The sequence below is a fragment of the Bos mutus genome, chromosome 10 (assembly GCF_027580195.1).
Source record: "Bos mutus isolate GX-2022 chromosome 10, NWIPB_WYAK_1.1, whole genome shotgun sequence".
In the NCBI taxonomy this organism is placed as follows: domain Eukaryota; kingdom Metazoa; phylum Chordata; class Mammalia; order Artiodactyla; family Bovidae; genus Bos; species Bos mutus.
Genome location: NC_091626.1, coordinates 14,748,674 through 14,770,328, shown reverse-complemented (window position 1 = coordinate 14,770,328; position 21,655 = coordinate 14,748,674). Strand labels below are relative to the sequence as shown.

The window sequence follows — 21,655 nt, the reverse complement described above, 5'->3', positions numbered from 1 at the left end:
CCATGGCCGTGAGACAGAGAGAAAACGAGGTACAGAAGGGCCCTGAGCCCTAGAATTCATGCTAGGGATCTATGTGTCTGCTGTTCCCCTGTTGGCCATTCCTGTGTCCCGATGAAGCAGGACAGCCCAGCTGCAAGGCTTGGCGCGTGACTCAGGAAGGAGACATCATGACCCACTTGCTAGGCCGCCCTGCTTCCTGACCGGCTCAGTCTAGGCCTCCCCGTGAGCTCTTGAGAAGGGAATGACTGAGTTACTACCCCAAACACCATGAGTCCCCAATAGGTAATTCATGTTCTGCCTCCTCCCTGACTGTCCACCATTTAAGAGCCAGACTGAGTCAGTTACCAGTTGCTACAATAATGCTATGTAACAAATAACCCCCCCACCCCACCCCCACCAAATCTGAGTGACACACATCATTATTTAGTTCACTTGTCTGGGTCAGCTGGACGTCCAGCTGACCTAAGCTAAGCTCAACTGGGAGCCCAGCTGGCCTCACAGGGCTTGCTCGTACGTATGAGTGGATAGCTGACTCCAGCCGGGTGTGCTTATGGAGTTCAGCTCCAAGTGTTTCTCCTCCTTTTGCTGGGATATGTGGGCCAGCCTGAGCGAATACTTCTCACATTGATGGCCGAAGTGCAAGTGAGCAAGCAGAAACAGACAAGATGTTGGCGTCCTAAGATTTCGGGTGGAAACTGGCAAGCTTTCATTTCTGCCTCATATGGCTCAGCCCAGAGTTAAGTGGGAGGTGTCACAGGCTTTGTTTATTGTTGTTAGGTGGAGCTGAACCTTCTACTTTAGTTCAACACATTTTACTGAGGATCTCTGTGTCCCAACCCCTGCAGTGGGAATAAAGAAGATGAACAAAACCCCATCCTTATCTTCACATGGCTTGGAGTCTTGGAATGGGGAGAAGCATGGAACTCATGACACTCGGTGTTTACTTTTATTTTTTTATGTACTTATTTATTGGCTTTACTGGGTCTTCATCGCTGTGCGAGGACTCTCTCTAGTCATGGTACACGGGCTTCCCATTGCGGTGGCTTCTGTTGTTGGAGAGCACAGGCGTGTAGGCTCAGTAGTCATGGCACCCAGGCTTTTGTTGCTCTGGAGCAGGTGGGATGCTCCCAAAGCAGGGATTAAACTATGTCCCTTGCATTGGCAGGCGGACTCTTAACCACTGAATTACCAGGGAAGTCCCATTGCTCAGCATTGAGTTTGTTTGTTTTTTTAATATAAATTTATTTATTTTAATTGGAGGCTAATTACTTTACAATATCGTATTGGTTTTGCCATACATCAACATGAATCTGCCACGGGTGTACACATGTTCCGCATCCTGAACCCCTCTCCCACCTCCCTCCCCATACCATCCCTCTGGGTCATCCCAGTGCACCAGCCCTGAGCTTCTTGTATCATGCATCGAACCTGGACTGGTGATTCATTTCACATATGATATTATATGTGTTTCAGTGCCATTCTCCCAAATCATCCCACCCTCTCCCTCTCCCACAGAGTCCGTAAGACTGTTCTATACATCTGTGTCTCTTTTGCTGTCTCGCATACAGGGTTATTGTTACCATCTTTCTAAATTCCATATATATGTGTTCAGTTCAGTTCAGTTCAGTTCAGTCACTCAGTCATGTCGGACTCTTTGCGACCCCATGAATCGCAGCACGCCAGGCCTCCCTGTCCATCACCAACTCCTGGAGTTCACTCAAGCTCACATCCATTGAGTCGGTGATGCCATCCAGCCATCTCATCCTCTGTCGTCCCCTTCTCCTCCTGCCCCCAATCCCTCCCAGCATCAGAGTCTTTTCCAATGAGTCAACTCTTCACATGAGGTGGCCAAAGTATTGGAGTTTCAGCTTTAGCATCATTCCTTCCAAAGAACACCCAGGACTGATCTCCTTCAGGATGGACTGGTTGGATCTCCTTGCAGTCCAAGGGACTCTCAAGAGTCTTCTCCAACACCACAATTCAAAAGCATCAATTCTTCGGCGCTCAGCTTTCTTCACAGTCCAACTCTCACATCCATACATGACCACAGGAAAAACCACAGCCTTGACAAGATGGACCTTTGTTGGCAAAGTAATGTCTCTGCTTTTGAATATGCTACCTAGGTTGGTCATAACTTTCCTTCCAAGGAGTAAGCATCTTTTAATTTCGTGGCTGCAATCACCATCTGCAGTGATTTTGCGTTAGTATACTGTATTGGTGTTTTTCTTTCTGGCTTACTTCACTCTATAATAGGCTCCAGTTTCATCCACCTCATTAGAACTGATTCAAATGTATTCTTTTTAATGGCTGAGTAATACTTCATTGTGTATATGTACCACTGCTTTCTTATCCATTCATCTGCTGATGGACATCTAGGTTGCTTCCATGTCCTGGCTATTATAAACAGTGCTGCGATGAACATTGGGATACACGTGTCTCTTTCAATTCTGGTTTCCTTGGTGTGTATGCCCAGCAGTGGGACTGCTGGGTCGTATGGCAGTTCTATTTCCAGTTTTTTAAGGAATCTCCACACTGTTCTCCATAGTGGCTGTACTAGTTTGCATTCCTACCAACAGTGTAAGAGGGTTCCCTTTTCTCCACACCCTCTCTGGCATTTATTGCTTGTAGACTTTTGGATAACAGCCATTCTGACTGGCGTGAAATGGTACCTCATTGTGGTTTTGATTTGCATTTCTCTGATAATGAGTGATGTTGAGCATCTTTTCATGTTTGTTAGCCATCTGTATGTCTTCTTTGGAGAAATGTCTGTTTAGTTCTTTGGCCCATTTTTTGATTCTGGAATTGAGCTGCAGGAGTTATTTGTATATTTTTGAGATTAATTCTTTGTCAGTTGCTTCATTTGCTATTATTTTCTCCCATTCTGAAGGCTGTCTTTTCACCTTGCTTATAGTTTCCTTTGTAGTGAAGAAGCTTTTAATTTTAATTAGGTCCCATTTGTTTATTTTTGCTTTTATTTCCAATATTCTGGGAGGTGGGTCATAGAGGATCTTGCTGTGATTTATGTCAGAGAGTGTTTTGCCTATGTTCTCCTCTAGGAGTCTTACATTTAGATCTTTAATCCATTTTGAGTTTATTTTTGTGTATGGTGTTAGAAAGTGTTCTAGTTTCATTCTTTTCCAAGTGGTTGACTAGTTTTCCCAGCACCACTTGTTAAAGAAATTATCTTTTCTCCATTGTATATTCTTGCCTCCTTTGTCAAAGATAAGGTGTCCATAAGTGTGTGGGTTTATCTCTGGGCTTTCTATTTTGTTCCATTGATCTATATTTCTATCTTTGTGCCAGTACCATACTGTCTTGATGACTGTGGCTTTGTAGTAGAGCCTGAAGTCAGGCAGGTTGATTCCTCCAGTTCCATTCTTCTTTCTCGAGATTTCAGCATTGAGTTTTAACTTCAGCATTTAACTATTCTCTAAACCCCTCCATGAATGGAGGTGTGGGCAGAAGGAGACTCACAGTCCAGCATCATTCCCCTGATGCCCCAGCAGTTCTCAAGGGCAGGGTCCAGATTTCCATCCACTGGAAGCTTCCAGAGGGAAGGCATAGTTACTAGGTCTCCTGTGACGGCTGCAGGCCCCCAAGGGCAGGATCCCCGGAGTCAGAGGGCTCCCTTACCTGCAGCCGCCTCCTCTCCAGTGGAGGCCTTTCTCCTCCTGGTCAGAAGCCTCTCTGATGAGGGGATCACATTCTCCCCACCCCCCATCTCTTCTCTCATATCTTGCCTGTGCCTTCTACAGAGGCCTAGAGATGGGGAGGTGACTCAGGCCTTGCCAGCAGTGCTCCCAAACCTAGCACTGCCTTCTTAGATTCCTGTCTTTGAAACAATGGCCCCAAAGAAGAAGGAAAAGACAGCTGGGATGATGACGGAGCCAGAACCATCACATTTTTGGTATTTGCTGCAGCAATGCAGAGGATGAAAATCAGTCAGGCATCTAGAGCTCATTCAACTCAGGCTGGAATGTGTGATTGTGTTTTCCATAGCAGAAGGAGGTCCACGTTACCATTTCTTCTTACTTGGCCAGAGTCAGGGTCTTTTCTCCTGCCGTGCTACACCCCCTCCATTCCCTATCTGGGATTTGCTTTTAGACCTGAAGATTCCTGGGCCCCATGTAGAACTGGGAAGGGCGTTCTGATAACATTTCATCCTCCGTCACCCCCATCCCAGCTCCCAGCATCCAAGGCAAACAAAAGCTCTTGCTTACACAGGTGTGTCTGCAACCCAGAGCAGGACCCAGAGAATGAGCAGAGGCTTGGCAGATGGATGGTGCCTGAGAGATGGTCACTCCCGGGTTCCCCAGGATAGCTTCCTCCTGCTGTCAGTTCTGGTGCTTCATCCAGACTTTCAAGGCTCTTGGGACTCTGGCTGCATCCATCTAGTGCACCTGGTCCTGTGTATTCCACCTACTGTGATCAGGGATGCACTGTCAGCTCTCTAGTGGGCAGAATCAGGGTGTGGGACCCAGGATGAGTGAGTTTTTAAGAAGGGGCAGGTGGGAGGAGGACCAACCTGGATGAGACCACCGCAGTGAGGAGCTCAAGTGACCACAGTGGGGAGGAAGGCTTGATGGCAGGTAGGGGGCAGGACTCATGAGGTCTCCAAGGGCATCCTTCCACTTCCTAGCTACCTGCCTTCTTTGTGCATCAGCTTCCTCACCTGTAAAGTGAGAATAATGATATACTTACTTCAAAAGGCTGCTGTGGGGCTTCCCTGGTGGTCCAGTGGGTAAGAATCTGCCTGCCAATGTAGGGGACATTGTTTCGATACCTGGTCCGGGAAGATCCCACATGCTGGTAGGCAACTAAGTCCGTGTGCCACAGCAACTGAAGCCTACGCACTCTAGATCTTGTGCTCCACAACAAAGAGAAGCCCCCGCAATGAGAAGCCATCACCACAACCAGAGAAAGCCCGCATGCAGCCACGAAGACCCAGCACAGCCAAAAATAAATACATAAATGTAAAAGTTGTTGTGAGGATTAAATACATTTAGCATAGTACCTGGTGCCTAGTGAATTCTTTGTGCATGTACACTGGGATTTTTCTTATTATTATCTAAATGGTAAGGAACTGTCTGTACCAGTCAGAGAGCTAGGAAGTAAACTAAGGAGAAAAAGACCAACAGGCCCTGATTCTGGGAACAGGTTCTCAGAAGGTGAGAAATCCATCAGACAAGTCTCTCTGCATATTCCTAGGATAGGGCCAGGGTAAAAAGATAAAAAGTCATTCCTGGATGTTGCCCTGAATAGTGTATAGCTGGAGAAGAGAGCAGGGAAGATGTGGAAACTCCTGTCATTCAAGATAGAAGGCGACAGGCTGTGAGCCACCCAGAGGGATGTTGCTCTGAATGTTGTAGAGAGGGGACATCAGAGCTGAGCCTCGATGCTTGAGAAGAAGGGAAGAAAGGCCTTCAGGCAGGGTGGACAGCGTGGGCAAAGGCACTGGGGCAGCTCAGACAGCAGGGAAACGATTCAGTTCCAAGGTCTGCTGAGTACCTTCCATGGACCAAGCACTGCCACGGGTTAGTTACTGCATTCAGTCTTGTCACCCACACAGTGAGGCTGGCATTATTATTCCCATTTTATAGATGACTAAATGGAGGACCAGAAAGGAGTAGCTCCTGGCCCAGGATCAGCCACTAATGAATGAATGCTGGAGCCAGGCTTCTAACAAGCCCCCCACCCCGAACTCAAGACCAGGCTTTCTCTAGGCCTGGCTTCACCCTCAGAGAGTCTGGCAGGAGGGCAGGAGGAACCAGGCCATTCCTGACACTTTGGGCCAGAAAGGCTGTTCTCTTCTCCTTTGATAGCCCCACATTCACACTATGAACTCCTGCCTCTGGGCCACCTCGCTGATTCCTGCACATCACCTTTCAAGGCCAGGTCATATCTCCAGAGGCTTCCTGACCCCCTGGTCCACAGCTGTCTCTCCCAACCTGTCACTCAGGCGGCCACCTTGTACTTTATCTCTTTGAGGTTTCCTCAGGTGGTTCAGCAGTGTTTAAGGCCAGCCCCCACCTCGGTGCTGGGTCCAGCAATCACTACACAGACCCCATCTTGCCTTCATGGCGCCACTGTCCTGGTGGTGAGATTGGACTAATTAAATGATCGTACCTGCTCTGTATAATTACTAACCAGGTAATTCTAAAGGAGGGGTCACGGGTCACCTGTTAGTGAATTCAAGGGGTGTTGAGATTATTAGACAAGATCTGATGTAATGGTGGAGTGAGGGTGGTCAGAGGAGCTCCCTGGGGAGGTGGAAGAATGGGACATGTGTGCTGAGATCTGAAGGAGAAGAGCAGATCAGATCAGAAGATCAGAACTTCTCTGAGGAGAGTTCATCAGAAAGGCTCCGGCAGAAGAAATAGCATGTGCGAAGGCCCCAAGACAGGAGGAAGCCAAATGGGAGCAGAAAGACAGCCCTAGGGCCTGGGCCACAGGCACCCGGAGGAAGACTTGACAAGAGGCCAGGGAGGCTCAGAGGGCGCTGGGGCCAGGTGGGGACTGTGGATTTTCTCCCAAGACCCTTGGGAAGCTAGTGGCAGCAGTGGGGGGTAGTCCTGGGATAGGGTGGAGTGGCCCAGCATTGCTGCTCAGCCAAGCCTCCCTAAGCTCTAGCGTGCACTCCCCAGGGAGCACAGGAGGTCTGGACATGTGTTGGCCGGCATGCCTCAGCAGCTGGGATGGGGCCACCCCGCCTGGGAACGGGTCAATGGCCTCCGCCTTGGCCTAGATAGTGGGTTTGAGACCCAGTGGTGCTCGCACGCCATGCTGAGGATTCAGTGCCCTCTTGAGACTGGCTAATGCTTCTTCAAAAGAAAGATAAGCTTCTGAGAAAGGGAGCAGCAGCTGATGTAATTTTGGCCACAGTCCGCAGGAGAGCAAGCCCAGGAATTGGGGCATTTTCCCCCCTCTGTCATCAATATCAAGGGCAGTGAAGTGGCCAGCTGCCCAGCCAGGCTCCCGGAGTCTCTGCAGTCGGCCTGCTGATTCCCATCAGAAACAATTTTGTTTTGTTTTGCTGGTGCTTGGGGTTCATAAGTCTCTGAGAAGAGTACATTCCCTGAGAATGAAAGCCATCCACCATCAGGGGAGCAGTCCCGAGATCTTGTCAGGAGACAAGGTCAGGGTGTCAGACTTGACATCACTTTTAGGAAATCCGTACTCTGGTTGGTTCGCTTGGTCAGAAGCAAATGCCAACTTGAGGAAGAAACCTGCACTTTGTAACTTAATGCCCTGGCCTTGAGAGTGTTTGCCCTCTCCCTGTGGCCAGATTTTGCTAATCTTGTCCCAGGGGGTTGGGGGTGTGGGTACTGGGGGAGATAGGACCTGTCCTCAACGGAGCCCCCTCAGAGTGAATGGAGGAGCACAGGGCCGCTGGCTCCTCTCCCATCTGCTGACCCCAACCAAACCCAAAGACATAGGAGGTGGGACCTGAGGGCAAGAAAGGAGACACCTTTCCCTGAAAAGAATGTTCCTGCACCCTCTCCCAGGGGTAACACAGAGCCTAGTGCCCCAAGCAATCTGATCGTGGAAGTGCTCTAACTTCCTCCCAGCCGAGCGATTCGGGGCAAATTAACCTCCCAGAGATATGATAATATCTATTTCACGGGGTTGGTGTGTGATTTAAATAAGTAATATAAAAATACTGGTTAGATACCTAGAATAGTGCCAGGAATATATTAGTGCTCAGTAAATATTTTCCCTCCTGTTCCTCATTGAGGGGAGACAGCATCCCAGACAAATGCAGGTCCTGGTCTCTAAGCGTTCCATCAGTATCTATTGACCACCGACCATGACCTAGATCTTGATTCAAGGCACTAAGTATATGACACTGGGCAGTGTCTCTCGGCACTTAGAGGACATATGAATATTATGAAATATCAGCTGTGTGACAATCAGATAACTCTGTAACATGTTAGGGATAAGTGCTATGAAGACGAAGAAGGGAGATGAGAGTGACAGGGTGTCCTAGTGATGGACAAGATGACATTGAAACAGGGACCCTAATGATGTGGGGGAGTGAGCCCTGCTGGTAACTCAGGGAGGAGCATCCAGGCAGAAGGAAAGGCAGCCAGGGCAAAGACGCTGAGCAGGGACAGGTCTGACACATTCTAGTAACAGGAAAGGGAACAGTGTGGTTTACAGCAGAAGGAAGGGGGGCAAGAGTAAATGAGGGGCTGAGGGAGCCAGCTGGGGTTCCTTTGGGGAATCACAGGGCCTGGCAGGTAAGGAGTTTGGCTTTGACTGTGGGTTGGTGGGAACCCAATGGAGGGTATGCAGCTGGAGTCACGGGATCCAGCAGGTCTTGGAAGGATCCTTCCGGCCATATTCACCCAAGATGCACTGATAGTAGAGAAGACCTTGAAGACACAATGTACACTCTTGACTTCACTGGTCCTCACCTCCCTGCCGAGAGTGGTGGGGTGGGTCTGGATTTCCTGACTGCCAGGCACAGCTGCGTCTTGCTCAGGGTCCCCTCACTCTGCTGGGCTTGGGTACAGGAATGGGAGGACCACGGACCACCAGGGGACATTTCCAGGGGGCCCCGGGGAGCCAGATAAAGTATTTCCCCTGCAGTCAGGGAATGTGTATGGCCTGTGCATGTATGTGTGTGGGCATGTGTGCGTGCACATATGTGCCTCTCTGAATGTGCACACATGCGTGTGCATGTACCTTCTGGGGCAGAGTTGGAGAGTTCCGCAGGTAACACCAGTGTCTCTCTCTGCTCTGTGACGTGCCCACATTGGCCAAGGACCAGTGATCCTTCATCCCCCTGTGCTCACCTGATCGGGCCCTCTTCCCCAGGGCTGCCTGCTGCTGACCAGGCTGATAAGTTCATTCATGGCTGGGCTTTGTAAATAAGGCAATAATGGTCAACACATGAGAGGAATGGCAATGATATTCTGTCTGCTGTGCTCTATTAATTGTTGTTGTTGTTCAGTCACTAAGTCGTGTCCAATTGCCCCAAGGCTTTCCACTAAGCAGAATCAGTTAATTGACCAACCAGGGGCCAAGGTGAAAGGGTTTTACGGGACTTTGCCTGCTGTGCCTTGGCTGCTGCAGCTGAGCAGTGGCCCCGGCTGAAGCCAGGTGGAGCTTTGCAGGTGGATTCAGAAGGAGAGGGTCAGCCAGCAGAACTGGAGCCATGGCCACTAGGACCCCAGGCCTGGCTGGGGCAAAGGGGATGGCAAGAGAGGTGGGAAGTCAGCTCCCTGACTACTTAGCAGTTGGAGGTGAAAGAAGGGAGAAAGAGTAGAGAGGGAGGAGGAGAGGGGAGGGAAAAGACAGGAAAAAAACAAAACAAAACAAAACCACGCAAGAGGAGACCAGCAGAAGTTAGAAGCAGAGTTAGAGAAAGGAGAGATGGAGGAGGACAGGCACTGTCCCTTCCTTGTGAGACCAGGGATTCTTTCGGGGAAGGACAAGGTCTTACCCTTCAGACGTGCCTGGTTTCTAAGAGGAGGCTTTAGACCTGTACCTCCCCTATCAGATTGGCTCCCCCCAGGGCAGGGGCTGGGCCTTTCCCATCAGATTGTTGGCTTCCCAAACAGGGGCTATGTTAACCAACACTGGGAGCTCCCCAAGGATAGGGGAGCTTACTCCATCCACAGCCAAGACCCTCCAAGGTAGGTGATCTGCTGGGGGTTGCCGGTCATGGCCCTGGGACCAGGATATCCGCCTACCTGACCTCTCTCCTCCCCTCTCAGGGTTCACAGCCACCTTCAACATGGACACCAAGAAGCCCCGAGTCATCCCTGGCTCCAGGGCCGCCTTCTTTGGCTACACGGTGCAGCAGCATGACATCAGCGGCAGGAAGTGGTGAGTGAGAGCTGCCACCCCTCCCCCACCCCCCCTTCACAGCCCTGCACCTCCCCCCACCCAGGCCCCCCATGGGCTGACAGCACAGGCCCTCGCATGCAAATGCCCCCCTTCCCAGGGCCTTGACTTCCTATCCTGGCAGGTCAGGAGCTGCCTAGGATCTGCCCTGTCTTTGAAACCATGAGCATCCCCTTCATAGGCCTCCATCTTCTCATCTGAGAAATGGGAATGAACACCCTCTTTCTTCTGGTTATGGGACAGCGCAGGCAGCAGGCACCAAGAACCAGTAATCACCCCCTCTCATCCCCTCTCAGGGCCCCAGGCTCTCATCAGCGGGGGCAGCGCTTTTGGTTGTGGCTATTGGGAGAGCTGTGGAAGGTGGGGTGTCTCTGCAAGGATGGATGTGTGTGCTCAAAGCTGAAACAGAGGCCGCAGTGGGGCAAAGGGAAGCGAGAGAAGGCTAAGTGTGGGGAGAGGACCTCCCTGGGGCGGGGGCAGTCAGGAGGCAGGAAGGGTCAGCCTCCTATGTCTAATATAACTGTTGGATTATATTGTACATGTTATATAATTTACTCATTTCAAGCGTCAGTTCAGTGATTTCTTCTGAAATTTACGAAGTTGTGTAGCCATCACTACAAATCAGTTGTAGGACATTGTCACACACACCCCATTTATTTATTTCAATATCAAACAACAAGGTTCAACAATGTAACAACCACAATTACTTTTGTACCAACCCAGTAGTATCTCATGGTGGGTTTAACTGGCATTTCTCTAATGACTAACAATGTTGAGTAACTTTTTGTGAATTTATTGGCCATTTGGGTATCCTATTTTATGATGTGTCTGATTCAGTCTTTTGCCCATTTTTAAAATTGTGTTGTGTGTGTTTTTCTTAATAATTTATAAAACTTTAAAAATATGTATATTCTATATACAAATTCTTTGTCAGAGAAAAGCATTGCGAAGAACTCCCCCTGTCTGTAGCTTGCATTTTCATTTCCTTAGAGGTGTCTTTTTATGAACAGAAGTTCTTTAATAAAGTCTAATTTATCACTCTTTTTATAGTGTGTCTTGTGTACCCCATTTAAGAAATGTTTGCTTCTCTCAAGATCATGAAGATACTTTCCTCTTTTTCCTTCCAGAAGTTTGATGTTTTTGTTTTCTCATTTAAGTCAGTGGTTCATCTCAAATAAATTTTTGTGTGAGATGCGAGATAAAAGTCAAAGGTGTTTTTTTTTAATTTAAAATATGGATATCCAGTTGATCTAGCACCATTTCTTAAAAGACTATTTTCCCACTGAATTGTAGTGTCGTCTTTGTTGAAAATCAGGTGACCCCTATACGTATGGGTCTATTTCTAGCCTCTATTTTAATCTATAAAATAGAAAGCTGCCTTGGTTACTGTAGCTTCAGAGAAAGTCTTGAAGTTAGGTAATGTGAATTCTTCACATTTGTTCCTCTTTGACAAGATTGTTTTGGTTATACTAGGTCTTCTGTGTTTTCCTATGAATTTTAGAATCAGCTTGTCAATTTCCCCTCATCAAACTTGCTGACATTTTGATTGGGATTATGTTGAATTTGTAGATCAATTTGTGGAGAAATGAAGTCTTACCAATACTGAGTCTTCCAATCTATGAACATGTATATACCTTCACTTACTTAGTTTTTAAAATTTCTCCTCTTAATAGGGCTTTGAAATTTTCAGTGTAAAATTCTTGCATATCTGTTATTACTTTGGTTCCTAGGTACTTGGTGTTTTATGTTAATTAAAAGTGACTGTTCTTTTTTAAAATTGGAATGCTTTTATTTCATTTTCCAATCTTTTGCTAGTACAGTAAAATATAACTGATTTTTGTGTATTTACATTATATCCAGCAATTTTACTAAACTCATTTATTTCTATCGTGTGTAGATTCTTACATATTTTTATGTATACAAGCAGATCATCTGAATTAATTGTAGTTTCATTTCTTCTTTTCTAATCTTCATAGCTTTTATTTCTGTTTCTTGCCTAATTGCAGTAGCTAGGATGTGCAGTTCTAGGTTGAATAGAAGTTGTGATACTGAACGTGCTTTTCTTATTTCCCTTCTTAAAGGGAAGACTATATTTCATAATTAAATAAGATGTTAACTATAGTTTATTCGTTTGTTTGTTGTGATATCATCAGATTAAGGAGGTTTTCTTCTATTCCTAGTTTTCTGAGGTTTATTTGTGTGTGTTATATAAATAGTTATGGAATTTTATCATTTTTTTCCTGCAAAGATTGAGATGTTATGTGGTTCCTCTTTATTCTGTTAATAATGTTAATTATATCTATAGATTGATTTTTTAAATATTAAGCCCAATTTTTATTCCTGGGATAAACTTTACTTGGACACCATGTATTCATGTGTGTGTGTGTGATTCTATTCATTGACATATTCTCAGGAACTTTGTTTCTATGTATATTATATACCTCATATATTCATGAGGTACATTGTGCAGCTAAATGCACCCAATGTATTCTTTTTAAAAAAATTTTTTTATATCCAATGTATTCTTAATTACATGTTTTATTTTGTAATTCCTGAATCCCTGTTTGATTTTTTATAGACTCTAATTCTATTAAAATAGTCTTTCTCCCATTTGTCCATCTTTTACTCTATTTTTTAAAACATATTAATAACAGTTATTTTGAAAACCCTGGCTAATTCCAATATCTGGATCATCTCTGGCTCTGTTTCTAGTGACTATTCTACGTTATGGTTACCAGTCACTTTTTCCTGATTCTTTGCCTGTTTAGTGTATATTTTTTAATTCTGTGCAGAATATTGCGACTAGTACACAGTAGAAGCTATAGATTGTTACCCTCCTTTAGATAATGCTACATTTTGCTCTGATAGGCAATTAGAACACTGTGAAACCACCTAGAATTCACCACAGCTTCGTTTGGGCCTTGGTTAGGGCAGGTATCATCTAGTTTTGCCCTTACTCCTAGGGTGCTTCCCTGATGGTTCAGACGGTAAACAGTCTGACAGCAAAGCAGGAAACCCAGGTTCAGCTTCTGGGTCAGGAAGATCCCCTGGAGAAGGGAATGGCTACCTACTCCAGAATTTTTGCCTGGAGAATTCTATGAACATAGGGGATTGGCAGGCTACAGTCCTTGGGGTCACAAAGAGCTGGACACGACTGAGCAATTAACACTTTCTTTCACTGACTCCTAAGGCGCAGTCTTTACTCCTAAGGCACGAATTTGGGGGGATATCAGCTGAAAGCCCACAGCATTCATTAAAATTTATTTTTGACTAGGCATGAACCCCAACATCTCCCAAGTACTGGGAAGCCTCTAAAATCTCTGCCCCACTTCTCTGATAAATTTTCCAGAATCTCACACCATACATGCACAGCTTAGGGGTCATCCAAGGACCCTGAGGGAAAATGTTAGCAGAGTTTGGGGGCCTTTTTCTTCTGTGATTGTCTCCTTTCTACCTGCTCACACCAAATCCTGGTCATTTTTTCAGTCCCCATTCCAACCCCTGTTTCCTCCACCCAGCGAGTCTGCTGTTCTCTGTCTGGACTCTTGTTCCCTGTGCTGCAGCAGGAAAAGTATCCTCATCGAGAAAGCTGAGTGGATGTGGGTTTAGAGCCTGTGCTTCCCTTTATTCAAGTACTGAGCTCTGTATTGACTGCTGGTTGGTACCTGAATATAATTGTTTCATATATTTTATCTAGCTTTCATAGTTGTTAATGGCTGGAATTCAAAGTCCTCTTTCACATTCTTTAATCAACTTAAATATCACTTTCCCTGAGATACCTTCTCTGACCATCCCTTCCCATCACTAGATTAGTTGTACCCATAGAAATATATATTTTCTTTTTATAACTTTTATCAGATGGATAGTAACTGTCTACTTTATTGTCTTACAGAAATCAGGGGTATGAAGTTCAAAAGAACATACTTTGAAAGATTGAATGAATGGTTTGAACCTCTCTCAGCCAGCCCAGACATAAAAGGCACATCATCTATATTCTTTTTTTGAAGTATAGTTGACTTACAATATACTGTTAATTTCTACTGTACAGGAAAGTACAACATCCATATCCTTTACATGGTATGAAGAGTTAAAGATTAATTGGAACTGGCTTTTCTAAGATGGAATTTGTTTTGATCAATATTTGTTTATTAAGCTTCTGTTAATATGTTTTACTAGACTCTGCAAAATATTGGTATGAGTAAGACTTAGTTTTACTCTTAAATAACTCACAGGCTAGTTGAAGAATTGACACTAAAATCCTTGAAAAAATTAAAAAACAGTGCAAGACAAAATACAGCCTGGTGTTAATTATGTTCATCTTTGTAAGACCACTTTCTCCATGAAGGCTTTCTGGATCCTTCTCCCAGCCTAAAATGGCCTTACCCTGCCCAAGCCCTCTCTCTCTGATGGCCCGAGTCCCTTTCTACCTTGTGTTGGAATCACTTAGGCCCAGGGCTCCCCTCACTTATCGAATACTAGTCTCATCTCCCTGTGGCTGCGAGCAGCTAGCCAGATGTCTTGCTCACAGCAGAAATTCAGCCAGAGTTTGCAAGGAGAAATCTCTGTGGCTGAAGTCTTTGGGAGGGCTTCATAGAAGAGGAACACTGAATGAGGTCTTGGAAGTTGGGCTCAGATGAGCAGAATGGCACAACAGAATTGACACGAGGTCGCTCTTGCTGGTCTGAGTGCAGCCGGAAGCATCCTGGGAGAGAGCTGCACTGCAGCCACTGGCCCTGAGCGTGCTTTCTGCCACAACTGAACTGAGAGATACAGAGAGGCCTTGGAGACCCAGGGAGCTGCACCTCCTGCACACAGGAGCACACAGGGAGCACACAGACCCTTTCAGGAATCCCTGTTCTCACTTGCATGGGCTCCACTGCATATCCTACTCGGGTGCTTCCCCTCTCTTGCTCCCCTGACCCCCATTTTTCTCATCCTATAGGCAGCATTCCAAGAGTTTTATCCAGATGTAAGGTCCTGTGGATGTTAATAATGGGAAAAGAGAGGTCAATGTTGGTGTCGTTTGTGGGACACTGGCTGGCAGATACGCACAGGGACGACTTCAGTGGTGCCTGTTGTTTGATGTTCATGCCAGGAGGCACCTCAAAGGAAGGACAGAAGCAGGGGTCTGAAGACCAAAGATTGCCACTTGGATGGAGACCTTGGGAGAAGCTCTCTCAGCCTCCTCCTCTCAGCAAACACCTCTGTTTGCTCTCACACAAAGTACATATGAAAGAACCTATCTCAGGGTGCTGCTGCTGCTGCTAAGTCACTTCAGTCGTGTCCGACTCTGTGCGACCCCATAGATGACAGCCTATCAGGCTCCCCAGTCCCTGGGATTTCCCCAGGCAAGAACACTGAAGTGGGTTGCCATTGCCTTCTCCCTCAGGGTGCTAGGAAAGATCAAAAAATACCAACCAAAGAATGCATTTTGTGATCAGCAAAGCAGGAAGTGGAGGATGGGGTTGCTTGCACCCAGAAAATAGCCAGATCTAAAATCTGGCCCCTGGTAACTTGGTCAAGAGACTCTCTCTGACCCAGGCGCTTCTGTCTCCTGGGTGTGGACCCAGCTTCTGGCCCTTGAGGTGGAGCTGGCAGACCTCAGTCTGCATCTCCTGAGCCTGCAGTGGGGCCGGAGAATCTGTGTTTTAAAGAACTCCCGGGAGACTGAAGATCACCATCTCCACTGAGCACAGGGAGATGCCACTGGGAAATGACATCACCCTCCAGCCCCTGCCCAGAAATCCAGGCCCTGCACTACCAGCCCCAGAGATGGACTCACTAGTTGCCTCTGACCACAGGTACCACTGAGGTCTGGCCCCATTTATCAGGCTGTGAGCCTCCTTGAAGGTCAAGGGCACCAGACCCTGATGTAAATGTTAAGAAGACAAAGGGACAGACCTAGTGGGCCGCCACTTTACCCTCTTAACCTTCCATTTCCTGCCCCTACATTCCCATCGCAAACCCAGACTCGGCAGAACCAACTGTAAACCAGCGCCTCACACATCTTGAACCATTTTCCACATGCCTCGGTTTTAGCAACAATAACAACACTCACAGGCACACAAAAAGAAAGAGAGAAAACAAATTCCTCTTGGGCTGAGTATTCTCTGCCCCTGCTCTTTAAGCCCTTGTGTATTTTCAGAGAAATTTAATCCACATGACTCTAATATATGTACATTGAAATCATTAAGCCAGTTGGTTTTCAAGACCATTTGATGTCCCAGAAACTCTGGTGTGGGGTTTGCAGAGGGCCTCTCCGAGCCTTTGGTCCACTGGAGTAGGAAGCCTCCTGGTGCTGAGAAGAAACAGAGCCAGGCCCCATGAATTTCCAGTTTGTCACTGAAGCTTTTACCCTGAAGAGCAAAGTCTCAGCTCTCATCGAGGCAGCGCATTTCACCTCCTCCCCTTGAGGGCATTAGGAAGCAGGAACCTGATAGCCTAGTAGGTTCTAAAAGGGGACCCCTTCTGAACTCAGTGGGCTTTAAGAACAAGAGGGCATGTGAGTTCCCTGGGCTACAGGTTCAGGGACATGAGCAGCTTGTAAGAGAAATGGGCTTGTTCCCATTTTACAGATGAGGCAACTGAGACTGCGAGAGAGATAGTACAATAAATGTGTGAGTTATATCTGAAACCTAGATCTCGTCAGGCCCAAAGCAGCACAGAGCAGCAGCAGCCCCAGCCCAGATACTGATGGGGAAGCTACAATCATCCGTAGTGGTGTCCTTTCCAACCAGCTACACTGCTGGCCCCTTAAGAGCCAAGACTGTGATGTCCCAAGACCCAGCACTGGCAGATTCACATAAAAATGCTGAGCCCAGTCAGAAAGAGAGGCTGTATGGTTGCAGAATGCCAATCCTGGATGATAAATCCCAAGAGAGGACACACGCAGAAAGGATCCCAGGAGTCCGTGGGAGGGAGAGTGAATGTCTAATTCAGCAGGACCAGGTGGGGGAGGGGATCGGGAGAGGGTTGTGGAGGAGGGTCCTTCCAGATGGGTAGGATTTCTGTGTATAGAATAGACAGGGATGAGCAGAGTGTAACAGATGGAGGGAACCACTGGAGTAAGAGGGCAGGGGTGAAAAAGAAGAGGTCATGTTTAGAGAAAGGACACTGCCCCTTGCGGCTGGAGGAGGAAGTGTGGACAGCACAGCAGTGGAGCAGAGGCTGGGAGAGCGAGGAGAGTACCACAGGGGTGCTTCGTTTTCTTCCATTTTTAAAAATTGCTTTACAACGTTGGGTTAGCCTCTGCTTTACAGCAACGTGAATCAGCTATACACCTGTGTATATCCCCTCTCTCTTGAGCCTCCCTCCTACCTCCCCCCCATCTCTCCCCTCTAGGTCGTTACAGAGCACAGAGTTGAGCTCCCCGTGCTGTATAGCAGCTTCCCACTAGCTATTTGACACATGGCAGTCAGTATATGTCAAGGCTAATTTCTCAATTTGCCCACCCACCTCTTCCTCCCCTTCTCTTTCTGTGTCTACATGCCAGTTCTCTACGTCTGCATCTCTATTCCTGCCCCGCAGATGGGTTCATCAGTACCATTTTTCTAGGTTCCACACACGTGCATTTTGTTGTTCTTCAGTCATGTTCAACTCTTTGCGACCCCATGAAATGCAGCACGCCAGGCTTCCCTGTCCTTCACTATCTCCTGGAGTTTGCTCAGACTCATGTCCATTGAGTGGGTGATGCCATCCAACCATCTCATCCTCTGTCACCCCCTTCTCCTCAACCCATCAGGCTTTCCCAGTACCAGGGTCCTTTCCAATGAGTCAGCTCTTCGAGTCAGGTGGTCAAAGTATTGGAGCTTTAGCTTCAGCATCAGCCCTTCCGATAAATATTCAGGATTGATTTCCTTTAGGATTGACTGTTAGAGGGGAGACTGAGAAGGAAGCCAGACACACTGAGTCTTGTTGAATGACACTGCAGCCTTGGATATCTCACCGTCACTCAGGTCTCCATCAGACCCTAGTTCTCAGAGGCAGAGGTGGGTTGGGAAGGACAGGGTGACTGGGAGCAGGCCCAGGAGGTGCAGGTGGACACTCAGTGAACATGGGGGTGGGGCTTGACCTTCAGGACTGCTCCCCTGGCTAGAAAAGTCTTAGAAAATATTTAGCCGCAATCCCTCATTGGGCTTCCCTGGTGGCTCAGAAAGTAAAGAATCCGCCTGCAATGCAGGAGTCCTGGGTTCAATCCCTGGGTTGGGAAGATCCCCTGGAGAAGGAAATAGCAACCCACTCCAGTATTCTTGCCTGGAAATTCCCATGGACAGAGGAGCCTGGCAGGCTACAGTCCATGGAGTCGCAAAGAGTCGGACACGACTGAGCGACTGAGCACAGCACAATCCCTTATTTTATAAGCAAGGAAACAGGCCCAGAGCTAGAAACGCCTCCACCAAGGTCACCCTTGGAACTCAGCTCTCCCAACACCCAGTCCACATTGCTTCTACTCCCTGTTGTAGTTCCACCTGGTGTGCAGGTGAAAAGTGCCAAAGTGGCAATGGACCCACCATCTTCATCCCCTGTCTCAAGCTCACGTGCGTGCGTGTTAAGTCACTTCAGTCGTGTCCAACTCTGTGAGACCCCATGGACTGCAGCTCGCCAGGCTCCTCTGTCCATGAGATTCTCCAGGCAAGAATACTGGAGTGGGTTGCCATACCCTCCTCCCAGGGATCTTCCCAACCCTGGGATCGAAATTTCATCTCTTATGCCTCCTGAGTTGGCAGGCAGATTCTTTAACACTAGTGCCTGGAAAGCCCCAGGTAACAGCTACATAAACCAAATTCTAATACGGGTAGGGCATTAATTCTTCTACCAAGCTGTATGTACTGACCTTCCCAGATAACACGTTTGCATTTTCACTAAGATCTTTCATGTCTCAAACCCATGGAATTTGGGCTTGACTGTAAAGGAAATCCATGAGGAATAAATCCACAAAATTGGGCAACGAGGTTTGGTGGAGAATGGATACATGTATATGTATGACTGAATCCCTTTGCTGCTCACTTGCAACTACCACTGCATTGTTAATCGGCTATACCCCAATACAGAATAAAAAGTTTAAAGTTAAAAAAAAGATTGACCGGCAAGCCTAGGCCTGACGGGGATGCCCTTGTATCATTCCCTCCTCTTCAACCCCCAGATTTCCCAACCTCTCATCTGTGGCCCTTTTCCACAGGGTTTATAGCAACATCCCAAAAGGGGCTGAGATCTTCTGCCTCCGCGGGTATGTGAATGCACATTAGAGTGTCCCCTGTTGTTTAGCACTAAGCTGTGTCCATCTCTTTTGAGACTCCATAGACTGTAGCCTGCCAGGCTCCTCTGTCCATGCGATTTCCCAAGTAAGAATACTGGAGTGAGTTGCCATTTCCTTCTCCAAGGGATCTTCCTGACGTAGGGATTGAGCCCGAGTCTCCTGAACCGGCAGGCAGATCCTTTACCACTGAGCCACCCGGGTAGCCCAAGGCGGTGCCTAACTGCAAGAAAAGTCTAGGCTTCAGAACTACACAAACCTGGGCTCATCCACTTTTCAATCTGTGGGAGCTTGAGGATGTTACATCCACCTACTGGACACAGTTTCTTCATCTGTAAAATGGACACGATGCTGCACACCCCTGAGATTTCTTTGAGGAAAACATAGGCGATGGTGTGTGACGTGTCTGCCATGGGCAGATGCTGGATAAGTTAGTTCCCTTTGCTAGCCTATTTCCCAAGAAAGAATATGGTGTCCAGAAGAGATTTCCAGGAAAAGGGCCCCCGAGGCTGCTCTTGGTGCAGAATGATAGATTTTATCCAAGTCGTCCCTCCTCCCTGACAAGGCCAATTGTCAGCCTGGGGCAGCCTCAGCCGTTGTTGCTGTGGAAATCTCACTAAGGAACATCCTAAGCTCTTTTCCTGGCTCAGGCCCCCAGAGCGGGTTCCCAACACCACAGCGCATACATGCCCTCTGCTATTTTCTCTTGGAACAAATAAAACCAGGCACCGTGACTCATGCTGGTTAACAATAAATCACTACAGAAACAAAGCCCAGGATACGATGAAACTACCTAACACACGAGAGAGAGGAGAAAGAGAGAGAGAGAAACTGTAGTCATTAGGGACATGTTGGCCAGGGGCCCAGGGCCAAGCCACCCAGCTGACCCTGGCAGTCGGGTGGCACATGGACAAGCAGCGAGTGAGCCACAGAGGGCTGGACGGTCATACAGACGTTTATCCTCACGGAGCTGTGGGCTCCTTCAAGTGCTCAGAAATACAAAGCAGCATTGAGAGCGGCCAAGGAAAACCTGTCAGCCCCAGAATGCAGCGAGCCTGTAAGATGCAGCCTGCGAGTGGTCCTGCATCTCCAGATTTTTCTCTTCTATGTTAGCTTCCTCTCTAACTCTCTCTTAAAAAAAAAAAAAATTACCAAAACAACACAGGAAAGTTACATACTTGAAGAGTATGTCAGCAAGAGCCTAGGTCACCTCTGACACACTCACAACCTGGTCAGCCAGAGACAGAGCCAAGGCCAGTCTTCAGGGCCATGGAATGACCACAGTGCTGATCCTGGCGAGGCAGGGAGCCAACTTCTACGTGCTCTGGGGGTAAGAGGCACAATCTCAATAGTCTCAAAAGTCTCCTGGTTTCTAACCTCTAAGAAAGAAAATAAATCTAATTTGGGCAGTTCAGGGAAGCCAGAGGGATTTGCCAGCTCAGCATCTTTTCCAGCCTCCACCCCCCCACCCCAGCCCCCACCAGCAGCCTGTGGGCTCCGGCACCTCCCTCCCTTCTCTGACGCCAATGCTGTCCGTTTTGTGATTCTAAAGTCCTTCCTAATACCAGCACAGGAAAGGAAAAGGGTGCCCCTCACTTGAGCTGAAGAAACACTAATGTTGAGATTCACTCCATCTTGAGAATGGCTTTGTATAATTTCATAAGCTTGAATTTTCGTGACTTGTATTCCATCACTCCTTGGCGCTGTATCTGCACTCACCATAGCCGACGCCAGGGGGAGCAAGGCCTCCTCGCCAATCGTCTGTTTCCCTTGGATGTCACCAAGGCCCGCATCTGCTTCCATTTGGCTAAGCTATAAAATGTGAGACACTAAATTCCTTACTGAAAACCACAAAGTGGAATAAACATGACTTAAAGTTATATGCAATTAGAAAAACAAATCAACATGCTCTGTGTGCTTTTCCCTCACTAATCTTAGCTGTGATCCGTCGCTAACCTAACCCTTGTTTTCTCCAGGCGTGGATAGAATACCTTCTTCTAACTTCCCCTGACTGTTTCACGGAGAATCAAGGGGTCTTCAGGATTTCAGCCTCTTGCAGGTGTTTATTCTTTTCTTTCAACAGCTTCCTGTCTACATAGCAGCAACACTCAGACTCACAGCCAATGGCAAAAGCTTCTTATTGATATAAGACCATCTTGACAAGGTTCCTGTCATTCTCTGTGGCATTCATAAATCCACCCCACTTTCTCTCTCGAAGTATTTCTTCCTAGTTTCGCTGTGAGGAATCATCCTGAGCCAATAATGCAGAGAGACAAAGAGAAAGAGAATGTATTGGGTTGGCCAGAAAGTTTTGTTTGGGTTTTTCCCCACTTGGACAAATCCACATCAACTTCTTGACCAATCCAATAGAAAAAGCCAGTTAAGAGAAATGGAAAATGAAATGGAGTATAGGGAAGAAGAGAGAAGATGGGATGGAGAGTGAGGAGCTAAGAGAGTAAGGAGAGAAAAGGGGGCTACAAGCCCCCAGGGGTAGGGTTTGCCTTTTATTTGTCTTTGCATCTCTGGTGCTTGGCACAGGCCAACAGGAGG

General features: G+C 47.3%; 1 protein-coding gene across 1 annotated transcript in view; it reads left to right on the top strand.

The window, feature by feature from the left end:
- ITGA11 (integrin subunit alpha 11) overlaps positions 1-21,655 on the top strand; it is a 133,178-nt gene that overhangs the window by 29,545 nt on the left and 81,978 nt on the right. The window contains exon 2 of the mRNA XM_070377343.1: positions 9,723-9,834. Coding sequence (XP_070233444.1) covers positions 9,723-9,834 — 112 coding nt within the window. The remainder of the gene's footprint in view (positions 1-9,722; positions 9,835-21,655) is intronic.